Raw genomic sequence first — 19,710 nt, forward strand, 5'->3', positions numbered from 1 at the left:
CTTACAGGTTTTTTTTTTATCGGCCATTCAACCGCTTTAAGTGTTTAATGCACAAAAAAAAAAAAAAAAACAATATAATATCCAATTGTGTTGTAAAAATATAAAATTGTGTTGTAAGATATAAAAGATGATGTTAAGCCAAGTAAATAGATACCTAACATGTCGCGCTTTAAAATTGCATGCGTCCATGAAATGGCACCAAACAATGGCACCTAAAAGTCTCCATAGGCCTCGCTTTAATAGCCTTTACAGGTTACCAGCTTAGAGTTACACAGGAGGTCTGGTGCTAGAACTTTAGCTCTTGCTATACTGTTCATAACATACCTCACATGTGTGGTGCAAATACCGGTAACATATGTGACATTCGGTGGAGTTCGTGAGAAGTGGTGAACCTAACCCTCAGAGCGAAGCAGGGGATAGAAGGTACCCGTACTCGGAGAGTGTAACATCAATCGGATGTGTTTGATGGGTGATTTATCTATTTGTATGAGGTGAACAGGCATTGCTTCTGGTGGTGTATGAACACATTACAAGGAAGATTTGCATATTAGTTTCTGCGAAGCACAGAGCACTGGGTGTTGGACACTGTAAATTGTGTTGTATATTTAGTTTTTTCCATATTTGATAGTTATATGGACTTTTCATTTTGAAAGTATTGTTTTTTATATATGTTGCACTTCACTGGTTGTAGAAATATCCTGTGTGACCTATGTATGCAGTCGCCTTTGCGCGTGAGCATGGGGGGACAGGGTTGCTTTGGATTTTTTTTTTTTTATATGTTATTTTATTTTTTAATTTTTACAATGTTTCTTTAAATTTAATTTTTTTTTAACACTTTCATTGCTGTCACTGGAATGAAAGGAATGTAAACATCCCTTGTGACAGCAATAGGCAGTGGCAGGTACTCTTTATGGGCAGGTCTGGGGTCTACTAGACTCCAGACGTTTCCTCTGGCCCCCAAAGCAGCAGATCAGACACAGATCAGTCTGACTGGCTACTTTACCCAACCAGTAAACATAAAACCAAAACCAGAAGTGACAAAATACTCGAATACAGGCCTACCCCACTTTTAAGTACACAATGGGGTTTATTTACTAAAGCTGGAAAGTGCAAAATAAGGCTCACTTCTGCATAAAAACAAATGGGCTTCTAACCCCAGCTTGTTCAATTAAACTTTGGTTATAAAACCTGGAAGCTCATTGGTTTCTATGCAGAAGTGAGCCTGATTGTGCACTTTCCAGCTTTAGTAAATAAACCCCATTGCGTACTTAAAAGTGGGGTATGCCTGTACTCTATGTTCTTAGAACATGGAGATGATCGGGGTCCTCTGTGACCTCTATTGGCTTCAATCCTGGGTTCCCCGGTGGGAAGGCGGCAGAAGGAATAGCTTTTTTAAAAGAAAGAGCAACGCCTGCTGAAAACAAAGCTACCAGGATAATGCCTGTAGCTGCATGCATTATCCGGGTGTATAGCCACTGCAACTGAAAGATGTACAAGGTTGTGCAAGTGCAGCTGCTCCAGAGCTTCACTTTACAAAGAATACCCAATCACTTGAAAGAGAAATCAGCAAAAAACAACATTGTTGCACATGATCAGATGATAGAAGTCACCAGCACTCTCCCTCATTTACTAAGCTCTGGAGCAACAGCACTTGCAAAGTGCACAGGGTTGGACTGGATTCAATCTCCCCAAACAGCTTTGTAAAGGATAGCAGTTTGAGGGATGTCTTACTGGAACCTTTACCTCTGGCCTCATAGCAGTCACAAAGAAAATTTCTACTTAGCTTAGCGAATGAGGTGACGCTGTGCTGACTTCAATAAATCATTCAATCATGTTTGAGCAAAAAAACCTTTTTTACTTTCCTTTGCACATGACTGGCTATGGCTGACAAAATACATTTTTTACTTCTTTTCACCCCATTTACTATATTTGCTGAAAAATACTATGCAAAGGGAACATTCCATTTGCAAAAGATTACCAATTCATTCACAAAGAAAAAAAAAATAATAATTTTTGCTTGGACATGATTGGATCAATGAAGTCAGTGCAAATTTACTCTATTTAATAAGCTTAGTGAAAAATCTCAGTGCAAAGTAACATTCTCTGTTCTAGTGAGTAACCCGCTTATATTAGACATGTGTAGAACGAAAACATTTGTTTCGTTCCATTTCATTGCGATTAGTTGATTTTCAAAATGTCCTTTAGTTAAATTCATTAAATTTTCAGAATTTGTTTAGTTTTGTTTTGTTTATTCATTTTCAAATTTGATTAGAATTTTCCGACCAAATTGAATACAATTCAACAGAATTCTGAAAATTCAAATTGGCTGCTGAATTTTTCACATCTAAGAATTGCAACATGTTTACAGTTTATATTCGTTTCCAATTTTTAATCAAATTTCGTTATTTTGGACAATTTTTGTTTCGTTATTTCGGTGGATTAGTTACTAATGTGATTCAGAATTTGGGTACATCCAAATTTCCAAATAACGTTAAAATTTGCTGGAAATTCCCTTTAGAACAAAACAAATCGCACATATCTAGTTTGTATACCCTTAGAATTCAAAAATAACAAATAACAAATTTGCATAAAAAAAGAAACACTTAGCTAGGGCCCTTTCACATGGGCTTTCACTTCAGTTCCACTTGCTGTTTTTTAGGTGGACCTGATCGGCAGTTTCATGTGGTTCTATGGGTAGACTGATGTAAGTTCACTTGTGTCCGTTTACACCTGCCTACCTCCGAGGCTATGTGTCAAGGTCAAAGCCAATGTGTTGGCATAAAAAAAATTACAAAGTATTAGAACGTTTTTGGGTGTGTGCTGATTGGAGTTGCAGTTTCTGCATCAAAAATGTAGGCACCTATACTGAATATATTTCGGTTTTATAAGATATGAACATCGATGTATTCACCTTAATTTAAAATACATCTAAAACAAATTTTTCATTTTGAAAAAAGTATGGAATGGTTAATACCCCATCAGATCTTTATTTCTTGCTATCTGTGTTTAAATAGGGTGATTCCCCTTCACTTCCTGTGCTATAGATGCAACAGAAAGTGAAAGGAAATCTCTGTAAAGTGAGGTAAACCTCTTCTTAGACAGTTGTCACTGGAACAAGCACCCCCATTGGAAGGTTTACCCTCCAATCCTGCTTTAGGTGTCCTTTTATGAAAGTGCGGTAAAATACTGCTTTTCAGTTCTCAGGCATTCTCAGAGGAGATCGCTCTCCTCTGAGTGCCTGTTTATGAAAGTGTGTAGATCGCTTCTCATGTTGAGTTGAGGAGCGATCTACAAACGCCGGGAACTCCTGAGAATGGCTCCTCTCACTGTAAACTCGCGTGATATAGCGGGATTACAGTATGAGGAACCATAAAATACAAAGTGTAACACAAATCAGCACACATTATTCCCCAACATATTAATAAAATAATAAAGTTAAATTCCCCCTACACAATATACATTAACCTAATTATAAAAAAACATTGTTTTTATCAATATTTAAAGATCATACATGTCCCTATTTAAATGTGAATGGTGTATAGTAAATGAATGTAATGCACATATGTAATGCAGCTATACACCATTCATATAAATGCAAAATACATTTATAATCATTAAAAAAATAATTTTAATAAAGTATACAAGTATAAATATTTATTAATAAATTAAAATAAAATATATTTCATAATTGATAAACATAAAAATTGATAAACTGGTGCAATGCGAGAACACTGCGAATCCACTGTGGGTTCCCGCATCGCACCGACTCGCATGTCAGTTCACACTGCCATATGCGAATCGCTGGGGAGTGTCAATACATTGTTAAGGACACCCCCAGTTCAGCTTGCATATTGCACTGCGAACTGACAGTCCAGACATGCGATCCGATTCTGGTCCGAACAGAAAAAAGGGTCCTGTGCGTGTTTGCACCGAATGCAGTGCGATATCAGCCATACTACCTGTACAGCTGATATCGCAACGCACAGACATCGCATGTAATGTGAATGGCAGTGTGCTGCGAATTACATGCGATGCCTGTGCGATGTCCGGCATCGCACAAGTGTGAACTGGGCCTAAAAGTTAACACCCCCAAATCAGTTTGCATATCGCAGTGTGATCTGCAAACTCGGACAGTAATCGAATCACCCATGCGATCCGATTCTGCTGTGGACCAAAAAAAGGGTCCTGTAAGAGTTTGGTCCGAGTGCAATGCAAATTTAGCAATACTATCTGTATGGCTGAAATCGCATTGCACAGAGATCGGATGTGATTTTGCACTGCAGTGCGGTGCGAATCACATCCGATCTCGGACACCGCAGCAGTGGGAACTGGCCCTAAATCATATTGCATTTGCACCAAAATGGTACAGGACCCTTTATTTGGTCCGCACTGGAATCGGATCGCATGGGTGTGAACACCCATGCGATCCGATTCCTGCACCATTACATAGTTTGCACTGCGATCTGTGAAATGATCTGGGGGTGTCATTAACTTTACATTGACACCCGCAGTGGTGCGCAGATGTCAATGTAGGTGCGATGTGAAAACCCACTTAGGAATCACGCTGGTTCACGCATCGCACAAGTGTGAACCCAGCCAGAGACGTGAACATCTAAAAAAATATATATACATATATCTATATATATATATATATATATATATATATATATATATATGTAAAAATATATATAATAGATGTATCTATATATAGATATATCTATAGATAGATATAGTCTATATATATCAATAAATATCTATTTATCTATCTATATATATAGATATAGATATATACATATCTATATCTATATATATATATATACACATATATATATATATATATATATATATATCTATATATATATATATATATATATATATATATATAGATATATATATATATATATATATATCTATATACATATAGATATATATATATATATCTATATATATATATACACTATAAATTTCACCAGTTTCAGGCTTCTCACTCTGATTCTCCACTTCTGAAATGGTGAATCAGAAAGTGAGAATTCTGTCACAGATCGCCAGTGAGGTGCTGAGATCGCACCTTCATAAACTGGCCGTTTCTGTGAAGTCAGTTACAAATTCTCACTGTGCTGAGATAATCAGCGGAGAACATGTTCTCCACTGATTATCTCAGTTTCATAAACTGGTTATGAGCTGAGATCAGCGGTGAGACTCGGGATCGCTGCTGATCTCAGTTTCATAAAAGGACACCTTAGTGACAACCAAAATGTTGAATTTTACCAGAGTCCAAACTGCTATCCAAAACTACAGAATACATTTTGCCTTTTAATACACTTTAACCACTTGAAGACTGGGCATTTTCTGGAACTTTTTTTTACATTTTACGTTTTTTGTGATAGAAAATTACTTAAAACCCCAAAACATTGTATTTTTTTTAAACCAGAGGCCCTAGAGAAAAAATTGGTGGGTTTTGAAATTTTTTATGTCACATGGTATTTGCACAGTGGTTTTTCAAATGAAATTTTTGGTAAAAAATGTACTTTTTAAAGTTTTAATGCAAAAAATACAATACACAACCCATTTTTTTTGCAAAATTTAAAACATGATGTCACAGCAAGTAAATAGATACCAAACATGTCACGCTTAGAATTCCATACGCCCACACTAGGCTGTTTCATTTTTCCAAAGATGTGATTTTCATATGACTTTGCTTACGCCCTGAGTCTCAGTGATGTAAAAGATATATGCCAAATTTCAAGAAGATTGGATAATATTTAGGGGTTGCACACATTGATCACTTTTATCAAAGCAAAGTCTGTGGGCTTCACTTGATAAGAAGTCATATACAACAATGCTGGATGAAGAAAGTCCCATTCACGGCTTTCTAGAAGAACAACGAGTGAAATTGGTTAACTACATCCAAAATGTCCTAAAAGACAGAAGTCACCCAAGAGACGACTACAAAGAGTTATTACAACTCTCACTCTTGTACCTAGGAGGTTGGTCTAAAAATGACTTCAGTTTCAGGATCCCAGGGGCACTGCATCAAGCAAGGTGGATGGCAAAGGCAATATATGCACTTAAAATTGTCCTCTTCACTAAACAGTTGAATATTCCTCAACGACAATTGGAAGGAATGAAACGGGTTGCACATTTTGTCAGCCTCATATATGTTCGCTTTTGGCATGAGGTAATTGTAAGTCGATGGGGATGGGCTCCAAAGAATGATTTGGATATGCTACAGCCTTTACTCCCCTCCCCAGATGCAGACGTCAAAAAATGTGCTTTCACAGTTGCTAAGAGACACCTTTGGTATCTGTCAGAAACAAACGAAGGATTGGCTTTTTTGGACGAACGTATTACTCAGGCTGTTAAGGAAAATATGACTAAAAAATTAGAAACCAAACCTGCAAAGAAAAAGGAAGTGAAACGATTAGAGGGTAAAAACACGGTTTTTGGAGGTAAAGACCTGAGCCATTTCGGTACTAATAAAACAAAGACATTCTTTGAATTGTTTGGGATCCATGACGTGACAGAATACAAGGGATTGCATCGTTCAAAGTTTATTAATATAACACATGTTTTGCCTATCATATTACCTATTAATCTTAGTGTATAGTTTTAATATTATTTTAAGTTTGTGATTTCTAGTTTTCCCAATAAAAGTAATTAATATTGAAAAATCTTATTTTTTGCCTACTTTTACAAAACAGATCAAAGTGTGCAACCTCTAAATATTATCCAATCTTCTTGAAATTTAGCATATACATCTTTTATATCACTCAGACTCGGGGTGTAAGCAAAGTCTGCCAAAATTTTACAGTTTATTTTTTTCCATTAGAAAATGAAACACCCTATCCCACGTGTATGGAAGGTCTATAACAACGTTTTACTATCCGTAGACGATGCTTTAAAAGCCTTTACAGGTTACCACTCATAGGCGTGTGCACAGGGTGTGCCAGGTGTGCCTGGGCATACCCTAATGGCCTTGTGTGGTGCATATTCCCCCCTGTTTAGACCACTGATATTTCATCCAAAAAAAATGTTACTAAATAAAATAATTTTAAAAGAATAAAAATACAACTACTGACACTGACCACTGCCCTACTGACACTATCAGTACATATACACATGCATATGTATTTGAGCTTTGGGGTGCACAAACTAATGCAATAGACTGCGCACACCTATGTTACCACTTTAGATTTACAGAGGAGTTCTAGTGCTAGAATTACTGAACATGATCCGATGTTTGCAGCAATACCTCACATGTATGGGATGATTGCTGTTTGTGTGCGTGCATGGGGAACTGATGCATCCGTTCGCTTTTGCGCGCTACTGTGGGAGGCGGGGCACTTTAATTTTTTTTATTTAATTATTCATTTTATTTTTATATACTTTTTTTACACTGTTGCTTTATATTTTTTTAAATCATTTTTATTGCTGTCACAAGGAACATCACTGGGACAGCAATAAGCATGTGACGGGTAGTCTTTATGGAGGGATCTGGAGTCAATAAGACCCCAAATCCCTTCTTTGCACTTGAAAGCATTCAAAACGCCAAGATTTGTTTTTTTTTTAAAACTTTCGAATTTCAAAAAATAGCGCCGTTGACATCCAGGTAAACTGGAAGTGATGTCATGTCATTGCTTCTGGATTACCATAGTGACCTGATCAAAACCGATTATGGCTTTGTATGGGTCTCCGACTAGCGGGTGGCAGTGCAGGCTAGTAGCTCGGGTCTCCTGGTGGGACGGGAGGGCCTGAGAGAGCTGCAAAATGCGGCGGGAGGGGGGAGTAGCGTCCCCCCGCTGCTTGTAATAGCAGTTAGGCTAGTTAGCTGCTCTGATTGCTATTACAAGAGAGCCTGAACATCAGTTCTAAAAAATGGTACTGGGGTGATGCCTGCAGCTTGAAGCCAAATTATGTGATTTGATGGCAAGTGGTTAAAGAAGTCCATGTATGGATATTTTATACATAGTTACATTGGTTCAAGCTGACATCACGGCCCCACCTCTTCACCTCATCCAATCACGGAATGCTTTGCATTCATTCAGAAATTGCAAAGTATTCTCTGAATGATGCCTGTGCCAAGTGGACAACCTCCTGTGTTTAGAATGCAGCCACATGGCATTGGACCTAGAAGCAAGAAGAGATCACAAAAGTAGTGGTGTCTCCTTCAGTGCTTTCAAGCTTCCAGGTGCATTGGCCAGGTATGGTATATGCATGGACCAATGTAACTATGCAAAAAATCTCCTAATCTGGAATTCTTCTTTAACTTAGGACATGAAAACGAAGAACTGCTTTGTAAAAAAACTATCATCTTATGGTGGCTTTATTTTAGGTCAATACCAAAATCTACTGAGCCAAAGCTTCCTAACTGCTTATGTTATTGTATAAATAGTAGGTAAAACTGCAATTAGTCCTGATCTAATGAAACTTGTTTTACCCATGTCTTGTTAATTATTAGTTATGGTAGCATTAGAAGTTAGTGTAAATAGTTTTCGCAATCCTAAAGATGGAACAAGTAGTCATTTAAGTATTAGCTGCAGCGGAGTTGTAAAGGAGTTGTAAAACCTGAAGGTTTTTCACCTTAATGCATTCTGTGCATTAAGGTGAAAAACCTCCTGTGATGCAGCAACCCCCCAGAGCGCCCCTTATATTTACCTGAAGTCTTTCCAGCGACGGGGACGGTCTTTCCAGCAACGGGGACGAGCACAGCAGCTCCAGCCGGTGTCTCTGGTCCTGATTGAACAGACTGATAGCAGCGCAGCCATTGGCTCCCACTGCTGTAAATCAAATCCAATGATGCAGGAGCCGGGGTGCGGGCCAAGTCCTGCTGTCTGTGTCAATGGACGAAGTGCCCCGAGGGAGAGCAGCTCTCCAACGGTGCACTCGAGAAGAGGAGGAGCCAGGAGCACCTCTGAGGGACCCCAGAAGAGGAGGATTGGGGCCACTCTATGCAAAACCAACAGCACAGAGGAGGTAAGTATGACATGTTTGTTTTGTTTTGTTTTGTTTTTAACAAACCTATACATTGACTTTAACATAAGAACTAGTAGAGGAAAAGGAAAGAAAGATTAGTGACGGAAATAATATTGGTAGTAAAAGAAGCTATAATGGAATTTCATTCTAACAATATGTTAATAGAATGAGTGATTTGAATACCAGTGGATTGATGGAATATGCATAGATGCAGAAGGGTTGATTTACTAAAGGCTATTAGACTGCTTACTTTGCAAGGGATTTATCCCCAGATCTTAGGGAATGAGTAGAAGCTCTGTTGAATTCCATCATCCAATCATGTACAACCAAATATGCAGTTAATATATGTTCTTTTCATGTGGTTGGGTATTCCTTGTAAGTGATATTTGACCACGTTCCATAAGCTCTGGGGCAAATCCCCTTGCAAGGTATACCTTCCTTTGCAAAGAAAACAGCATATTTGCCTTTAGTAAATCAATCTCAGTATCCTAAAGGTACCAGTCAACAATTGTGTCCTTTTTACTCAGCTTTATAACAGTAGGATTTAAAAATGATTGTATGTCTAAGGTATGCCCATCATCCTTTACAGAAACCCACAAGCTGACTAATCTTGGTAGAAGATAAGGTAATCAGAATGGAATTTCCAAGTTAATGTTTAACTCTCCCCTCCCCAACAAGTTAAAATAAAACTAAAGTGAAAACTTTTTTCATTTTGGATAGAGTGGAGAATTTTAAAAAGCTCTGCCAGTTTCTTTGTTTTATTGTTCTTGTCACATGGGCAGACCAGGAAGTGAAAGTAGATCTATTCAAAGTGATGGAAATGCCCTATTAGACAGTTGACACTAGGAGAAGTGTCTCCATTGGAAGATTTCCCTTCTATCATAGGTGTGCACAGCCTCTTGCATTAGGGTGTGCACCCCAAAGCTCAAACACATATGTGTGTGTGCATGTGTGTATATACTGACAGTGTCCGTAGAGCAATGGACGGTGTCCGTAGAGTACAGATTGGTGTCAGAAGGGCAGTGGACAGTGTCTGTAGTTTTTTTTTTTAATTATTTAATTTTTTTATTATTTTTTTACAATATTTTTAGGAGCTCTGTTAGGGGGCTTTGGTGCAATATCAGGGGTCTGAACAGGGGGAATCTGCACCACATAGGGTGATTAGGGTGTGTTCAGACACCTATGATTGCTATTCTGTTTAGATTTGAAAATTTGGGATTTTCTCTGACTTTCATTCCCATTGTGAAAGGTTAAAAAGAGAGACTGAATCACCCTAATGGGGATGCAGATAGTAATGTAATTCTGTCAAGGATTATATTATCCCACCACTCTATCCAAAAAATATTAAGAATTGTCTTTGGCTTGCATCAGCGATCTTTGAAAGGACATACACATATACACTTGGCTGGTGTGAACATGCATGTTTATGCTATAATAGTTCTACAGAACCTTCATACCCTTGGCTACTATCTTATGTCTAGGGGTCCCTTAAATAGGGAAGTGTACCTATAGGTAAGCCTATATAATATAATAAGGCTTACCTATAGGTACTGTAAATATCTCCTAAACTTGCACCGTTTAGGAGATATTTACTATATACACTGCCGCCAACATCATCGGCGCATGCGTACTGAAGGAATAGCCTGCTTGTGCCGTTTCTTCAGGGCCCGTCCCTTGTCCGGCACACTTGCGCGGGAGTGACATAGTCACGGCTCCGGCCAATTACAGCGCCAGAGCCGCAAACCTGGAAGTAACTCCAGGAAACATGTCGGCTGTGTGAGCGGTGTGTTGGGGCCGATCCTGGTCATCATTCTAAGGTATTTCATAATGAGCTAGTATACGACGCATACTAGCTCATTATGCCTTTGTATTGCAGAATTTTTTTTGGGGGGGGAGGTCTTTTTTCTGAGTTTTACATCCTCTTTAAGTAACAAATCATCGTTCAAAAACTTCTATTCCACACCCTATGCCAACAACATGTTACTCAACAAAGATGAAACTGTATAGATGGTCCTGCAGGAAGCTCAAGCTTATTTTGAATATTTAAATAGTAGAGGAAATTAAATACAGTATTCCTTCTTCTTGGAGTAATTATATGGCCTGTTTGGAAAATTATGTCATGTGAAACGAATATCAGGAAATGTACTGAAGTTATATATAGCAAAACATATAAATCAATTTTGTATTGTATAAAACTGACAACTTTTATAACACATATGATCCTCCATAAAAACATCACTAACCTGAAAAAACATGGTCACTTTTTGATCAATACAAATGTGGTAAACAGTATAAAGGCAATAAAGCATACACAAAAAATAGAATTTTTCCTACAAGATCACATATGGGAAATATATAGGCAGCTTCTCATCTGTACATCAGTGTGTCACTGTTAAAGGAAATATATTTGCACCTTGTGATAAGTAGAGTTGAGCTGAACACCCTTCGGTTTGTTATGAACTCTCAAACTCTCTCACAAAAATTCGGACCCAAACCGCAAACCCTTTTACAGTATATGGGACCCGAACTTGAAAAATCAAAAGTGCCCATTTTGAAGGCTTATATGCAAGTCATTGGCCAAAAAAGGGTATAGGGGCCTGGGTACTGTCCTGGGGGAAATGAATCAATGCAAAAAAAAAAAAAAAAAAAAATTTTTTTACAGGAGCAGTGATTTTAATGATGCTTAAAGTGAAACAATAAAAATTAAAAACTCTTTTAATTATAGTGCCTGGGGGACCCCTTTGTCTGCCTGTAAAGTGGGGCATCTGTACCATGTATAGAACCCGCTGCAGCAAAACTGATATTTATAAAGAAAAAAAATGACATTTAAATTACTGGCAATACAATACCATTGCCAGCAATACAAAAATTATTTAAAAAAATGTGTGGGGGTCCCCCAATCCATACCAGGCCCTTCAGGTTTGTTATGGATTTTAAGGGGAACAACATGCCAAAATTTAAGAACAAAACGCCCCCCCCCAAATCCATACCAGACCCCTTTCCGAGCATGCACCCGGGCAAGTCAGGAAAGGGGGGGGGATGAGCGAGTGCCCCCCCCTCCTGAATCATACCAGGCCACATGCCCTCAACATGGGGTGATTGCTTTGGGGCGGGGGCCCCTCCCTATGTAAATGAGTATAGAGTACTCATTCACCAAAAAAAGTGTCAAAATGAATAAGGACAGGAGGCAGTTTTTGACAATTGCTTTATTAAAACATTTAAAAAAACAATGTCCCCTGATGTAGACCCATTGTCAATCATGACGCCAACCGCACCGCCAGACTCGGAAAAAATGCTCCGCCCGCCAAGGCTAACTGCCGAATGCCTTCTCTGCCGTTTGACAGCTCTGAAATAAATAAGGGGTGGGGCCACCTGGTGACATCACCTTGTGGCACCGCCCCCTAGTGACATCACCAACCGAACAACCCGCTGAGCATCCCGCAAATTTGAGTGTTTCCTGGACGGGCCATAGTTCTACAGCAGTATCACTCCTGATGCTACAACTGTTCTATAGTAGTATCACACCTAGGACTAGAACTTTTCTACAATAGTATCACTCCTGGGACTACAGCTGTTCAAATGTAGTATTACTCCTGAGACTATAACTGTTCTACAATAGTATGACTCATGGGACTACAACTATCTACAGTAGTATCACTCCTGTTAATACAACTTTTCAACAATATTGTTACTCCTGAGACTACAACTGACCTCCAGTAGTGCCACTCCTAAGACTACAACTGACCTCCAGTAGTTTATCTCTTGGGACTAAAACTATTCAACAGTAATATCACTCCTGGGACTAGAATTGTTCCACGGCTAGTTTGGAGCCTTTGATCTAGTATTTCCTCATCAACTTACAGGCAACTTGTGATTGGGGTCTGGTCTCTCCTCTTCCTGATCATCCAGGAAAATTGAATTTGATATTGTGAAATGTCTTTGCTTTGACTTATGTATTGAGTATTCCTTTAGTCTAATAACTGTGTTATTCTTTATAGTGACCATATATACAGTTGACTGATAGTTCTCCTGAAGAAGCCATCATTATGGCGAAACATGTAGAGACGTATTCAGTTGTATTTTCTTATGTACTGTATGGTCTGTTTTTGACAATAACATGTTGAATTTTAAGATGTCTGTCTTAATAAAATTTTGATATATTATTATATATATTTATTGTTTTGCTGTGTTATATAGCACCCTAAAAATCAAATTTTCTTTGATCTGTTCTACAGTAATATTACTCCTGGGACTAGAACTGTTCTACAGTAATATCACTCCTGGGACTAGAACTGTTCTACAGTAGTATCACTCCTGGGACTAGTACTGTTCTACAGTAATATCACAGTAATATCACTCCTGGGACTACAACTGTTTGACAAGTCACACTCCTGGGACTAGAACCCTTCTACAGTAGTATTACTCCTGGAAAAACAGCTGTGTTATTGTAGTAACACACCTCAAACTACAACCATTCTACAGGAGTATGACTCCTGGGACTAGAATTTTTCTACATTAGTTTCACTCCTGGGACTACAGCTGTTCAAAAGTAGTTTTAATCCTGAGACTATAACTGTTCTACAATAGTATGACTCCTGGGACTACAACTGTCCTACTGTAGTATCACTCCTGGGACTAGAACTGTTCTATAGTAATATCACTCCTAGGACTACAAATGTTCTACAGCAGTATCACTCCTGGAACTAGAACTGTTCTACAGTAACATCACACCTGGGACTACAACTGTTCTATAGTAGTGTCACTCCTGGGACCACAACTGTTCAACCGTAGTGTCACTCCTAGAACTGTTCTACAATATTATCACTCCTGGGACTACATCTGTTCTACAGTAGTATCACTCCACGGACTAGAGCCGGTCTAAAGTAGTATCACTCCTGGGGCTACATCTGTTCTACAGTAGTATCACTCCACGGACTAGAACTGGTCTAAAGTAGTATCACTCCTAGGGCTACAACTGTTCAACAGGAAAATCACTCCTGGGACTTTGAACTATAGGAACCATAAGACAATAACATGAGGTAGTTAAACAGAGCTATAATAGGGCTTTGATTAGGTATGCGGTTGAACTGCAGCAGTATAAGGCTATGACCATTGTTCTGCGTAATGCTTGAAAAAAAATTTGCAGATAAAGGTACAACCACAAAAATGGTTTTAGTTCAGCTGTTAATATTGTTACATCCATAGCATCACACTCATTTAATGATCAGAGCATCAAATCAGATATTCCTGGATAAATATTTGAGGTCAAAACAGCCCCCTCCCTGAAAGTACTCAGGGAGTCCTGCAATGAGGATTAAGTTTGCCACACACATTGCAATCTGACTATACAATCTCCTTTAGAGTTAGCAACACCTGTGTAGTTCAAGTGCTTGCTTAATTATATGAAAATCCATTAGATAGTTTAGGAACGACCTTTTTTGCTAAATCGATATTAATTTATACAAAGATACAATCAGATTGTAACATGTTTAGTGAGCTTTAGTCACTCTTCTGCAGCAAAGTAGTCTTATTCCTCTTGTTGCATTCTCAAATTTACTCAGAAAAAAAGAATACCCATTCAAATATCTATAGCAGCTGTGTATTGCTGCAACCTATACATTGCCATACATTACTAGAATTTTTTAAAAAATCTTTGGTTTTTATAACATATGTTCGATTTTCTAATGGTTAGTGGAGTCAAACCAATGATCCTTTTCAACTGTAGTGATGAGAAAATTGTAATGTGCGTGTTCTAGGCACAAAAGAAATCTATTTAATACATTTGGGATTCCACTAAAGTAAAAAGTCTGGATGAAATTGTAGGAGCATTCAAACTAAATTTATTGATTTAATAATGGCAAAATCTAATCCTATGATGAATGACTTTTCAGAATTTCCGCACAAACATTAAAGTAAGATTCTACTGGAATATAGCCAGGTAAAGACACAGATCCCCCACCCCCCACCCTCCCCCCCCAAAAAATTATTAGTTTTACTCCACTTACAGACATTCACCTACATATCAGTTTTGGGTGGCCTGAACCTCCTTTAAAGCATACAAGCTAGCAACTTAACCTGATCATAAAGTACCATGTATTGTCATATATAATTAATAATAATAATATAATATACATAAAATAAAATAGTCAACTTACCGGTGTAGTTTGTATTATTTGAAAGTGTTGCAGGAGAGACAGTCAAATTAAAGGCTGAGGTGCTGTTCCCAGCAGTGTTCATTATTTGACATTGAGCATCTTCAGCGCCATTAATGCCCAAAATTGTGGATATGACCAGAGCCAAGAACAAAAGAAGGTTGGTAATTCCTGTGTGTGCCATTGGTGATGGGAGCTTATTCCTATGTAGTCAGCAAGCACACAAACACTGAGAAAATACGGGCTTGGGAAAAATCTACCTTATATCCAGCTGTTCTGATGCAAATTATTAAGGGTGGGACTAATAGCCAGCTAGCACACTCATTTCATAAAGATTACACATTAACTATTACACAAAGTACTGAATGCTTAGGGGAAGTTATTATCTAAACCATGACATATACTATTCCTGTTTTTTATTATCCAAAACCTGACACTTCCCTTGAAATTTACATACCATTGGACATACAGGTACAACTGATACAAAGTAAGAAAAAAAATGTAATAAAGACAAACAGTAGAAGAGAAACAACAAAAAAATACATATATTTAAGTACAAGCAAACTCAATTACTAAAATGTAATTTGCACTTTAACAGGTTAGAATTTCAAAAGTAATTTTCAATCATTTTAAATCTGCAGCTTTCATTAAAATAATGATGATCCTATCACAAAGGTCCTTGTTCAAACACTTCCTGTGATTAGGTGTAAACTGTCATCCAATTGTTCTCCTGCATTGTCGACCTGTCACATCCTGTCACAGAGGTCTCCAATCTTTTCAGTACAAGGGCCATATTGTATATTTTACAAATACATGAATAAACTGGAAATTAATTATAAACACGCTCCAAGAAATAACTTTACTGTATTTTCTAATAAAAGTCCCCTCGTTTAACATCAGAACCCCCCCCCCCAATCACATCAGAAGCCTTTCTAATCACATCAGAAGCCCCAGCAATCACTTTAGAAGCCCCCCAGTCACATCAGTTGTCTCTTCTTTCACATCAGAAGGCTCCTTCATCACATCAGAAGCTGCCCAATAGCATCATAAGCCCCCCTTTCCATCAGTCACCCTGTTACATTGGAAGCCCACTCCCCCAAATCACATCAGAACCCCCCTCCCTCCTATTCACATCAGAAGTCTCCCCTTTTACATCTCAAGTCCCTCCATTTACATCAGAAGTCTCCTCCATCACATCAGAAGCTCCCCAATCACATCAGTAGCTCCCCCTTTCCATCAGTTACCCTTTTATATCAGAAGCCCCTCCAACCACATCAGAAGTCTCCCCATCATATCAGAAGCCTCCTCCATTACATCAGAAGCTTCCCCTTTCCATCACTCACCCTTTTATATCAGAAGCCCCTCCAACCACATCAGAAGTCTCCCCATCATATCAGAAGCCTCCTCCATTACATCAGAAGCTTCCCCTTTCCATCAGTCACCCTTTTATATCAGAAGCCCCTCCAAGCACATCAGAAGCCTCCCCCATCATATCAGAAGCCCCCTCCATTACATCAGAAGCTCCACTAATTGTATCAGAAAGCCTTCCTCGTCACATCAGAAGCCTCCTCCATTATATCAGAAGCCTCCTCCGTCACATTCGAAGCTCCCTAATAACATCAGAAACCTCCCCCATCATATCAGAAGCTTCCCAATCACATTTTTTTCAGAAGCCCCTCCAAATACATAAGAAGCCTCTTCCTTTGACTTGAGGAACCCCCTCCCCTTCCATCAGTCACCCTTGTACATCAGAAGCCACACATCACATCAGAGTTGCTGCTGGCCATGTACTATCTTACAATGGGCTGGATGTGGTCCTAATTTGGAGTCCTCTGGTATGGACTATATGCGACTGTGCCAGCAAATATTTAGCAGGTGTACCCACTGTTGTCACTATGAGGAAGTTGATGAAGGCAATGTGCAGCTGACACTGGAGCAAATGCACACAGACTGGAAGTGTTTGAAAGAGGCTGGAGGAGACCAGTAACACTGAGACGGCCATAGGGATGAAAAATGTGAAAACATTATTTTATATTTTAATGTCTATGCAAAAACTGCAAAAACAATAAATTACCGTATATTCCCACTTATTGCTCAATCTTCCATACACCAGAATTATTAAAATAAATAAACTGAAAGGCGCATGTAATGCTGTTTGATACATTCAAATTGTATCGAGAAATAACATATCTTGTTGAGCTGTCCGGTGCTGACCAAGTGTTCTTACGGGATGAAAAAATATTTCAATGTATGCAAGACAAAAACTAAAAAATAATATATAGCCAGTGTTGCACCTTTAAACCTCCTTAGCATAACCCTTTCAGCCTTTTTTTACATCTATGTATGGAAAAAAACAATCATCCTATCAGGTTTACAGTGTCAATGGCATTTTCTATAGTATGGTAAGTGGTGACAATGCTGGGAACAGCTAGCAATATCACAATGATGTCATCACTTTCAAGACTTTAGGCTGATGTGGCAGAACACAACATTTTCATGTCCTGTGATCCTGCCCAGCTGGTGTACACCCTGTACATTACTGGCAAGTGGCAACAGTTCTGAGAAGGAAGAGCCCTGTCAGCCTCTGAATTTTGGATCTGGGCAGTTTGATTTATTTTCAGTATGTAATCATCTCCACTAGCCCAGGGCTGTTTTATTGCATCAGTGGAAATGATAATCTGCTTCAGCCTTACTCCAGCTCTTCCCTGCGTAGAGATAGTGGTTATGTGACCACGTTATCAACCTAAAAAAGGTATTTTATAGCATACTTTTACAAGTTAATAATCACAATCTCATTGTTCATTAACTTCCTTACATTTTGTCTAGTTTTCAATCAAATTAGCATGCTGGACATAATTCCCACTGTGGGAAGCCCACAATCCCCAGGCCTGCTGTTAATACTAGCCCATATATCCACCTTTACCACTAGGCACATTTTTCAAACAAGGAGCCCAAAAAAAGGTGACACAGGTAATTGAGGGTGTTGTTCCCTCAACACTTTATGAATTAAAGTGAAACTCAAACCAAAACTCATTGTGTATTTCTGGATGGGGTGGGAGGTTTAGGTCCCATGCACACAATCTGCACACTGACATTTCCAGGACCCATTGGTGCCATGCACAGCCACCCATTGAAATGCATTAGAAAAGGTGTACACTGCCTGCTCCGGGGGTCATGTAAAGCACCCCACTAACTTATGCACTGAACACAGATAGTGTGCACCTTCAGAACATACTTAAGTGCATGTGCGGGTGTTTTATGACATCCTTGGCATTCAACCGCGTACAACCACCTCTTCAAATGCATCTCAATTAGACTTTAAGAATGGTTATTCCAAGAGAATAATCTGACCATCAAGACAGACCTCACATTTTGCTGAATCACTACTAGAATGAATCTTTATAGATTCACTCATCATTAGTTATCTCCCCAATTGTGATCTGATCCTTAGTGGTTCCATCATGTAACAATATTAAATAATATAAAAGGTAATTGTGAATAGAATTTTCACTTGGAGGTTGTTCTGCCACTCTTTCTGGGTTAAACCCTATTTTATCAAGCAGGACATCCACCTACCCTTAAGCTTGCTCCTGCCAAATACTCTCCACACACTTTATTCTTTCCAGGCTACTCTTTTCCTCCATAGCTGGAATAGTACCAGCCAACCTCCTACCTTCTATAATCCTTCTGGTCCCCAGACTCAATTTGCACAGATTTTTAACTTAGATGTATTTGTGCTGATCTAACTTAACATGTTTACTGAAAATTTTGGGGATAAGCATGTGAAAAGCTCACACACCTCTACCCGTTCTACCTCCGGTCCATAAGAAATGATCATCTTCTTCTCTTCCTCTCTCCTCCCACCACACTGTGACCCACTGCTAATGTTGCACAAGAATTTCACATTCTTTCCATTGTGCCTAAATACATCCCATTCTTCATCCTCCCTGCTCCTCTAGTCCATGGTCATCACCTGTCTTCATCCCCTTTCTCTCTCCTCCTCTCTCCCTATACCTGCATAAGCTCACCATTGCCTCCTTTCTCCTTCTACTCCAATCAGTTTTTGTTCTGCTTTTCCTCCATGGTGCAACTTCTCTCCACGCCCTGTCATGATTATTTTCTACTATACATCTCCGAAACCTACTATCTGCTTTGTTCCCCTCATTCTATCCAGAATCATCTGTCTCTTCTCTTTTCCTCCACAAATTATGGTCATCTCTGCCTCTTTTCCCAGTGCCTCAAAATCAGCTACCGCCCTGCCTCCTACAACCTGCATTGTTGTAATCTGCTTACACTGTTTCCCCTCTTGAATAGCTCTTGTGATATGGTTTCCTTGATCAAATACAGTGATATGTGACCTGCTTAGCTATTGTTTGATTGCCCAGCAATGATTGATTACCTGTGTGCTATAACTTGCACACAACCTAAAAACTATTCATTCTAAATTAACCTGTTCATTAACATTTGGGAATACATTTGCTAGTATTTTAGTTACTATATGGAGGAAAACACTTCAATTTGTTTAAAAGTGGTACACCTACAGCAGACAAACACATTTCTAAATATAAATTTTAAAGATATAGTT

At 38.7% G+C, this 19,710-nt stretch overlaps 1 protein-coding gene across 1 annotated transcript in view; it reads right to left on the minus strand.

The window, feature by feature from the left end:
- LOC141111082 (uncharacterized) overlaps positions 1-15,386 on the minus strand; it is a 37,347-nt gene extending 21,961 nt beyond the window's left edge. The window contains exon 1 of the mRNA XM_073603075.1: positions 15,129-15,386. Coding sequence (XP_073459176.1) covers positions 15,129-15,309 — 181 coding nt within the window. The 5' untranslated portion in view covers positions 15,310-15,386. The remainder of the gene's footprint in view (positions 1-15,128) is intronic.
- Positions 15,387-19,710: the final 4,324 nt, after the last annotated feature.

Source organism: Aquarana catesbeiana, linkage group LG10, assembly GCF_042186555.1.
Source record: "Aquarana catesbeiana isolate 2022-GZ linkage group LG10, ASM4218655v1, whole genome shotgun sequence".
Taxonomy (NCBI): Eukaryota; Metazoa; Chordata; class Amphibia; order Anura; family Ranidae; genus Aquarana; species Aquarana catesbeiana.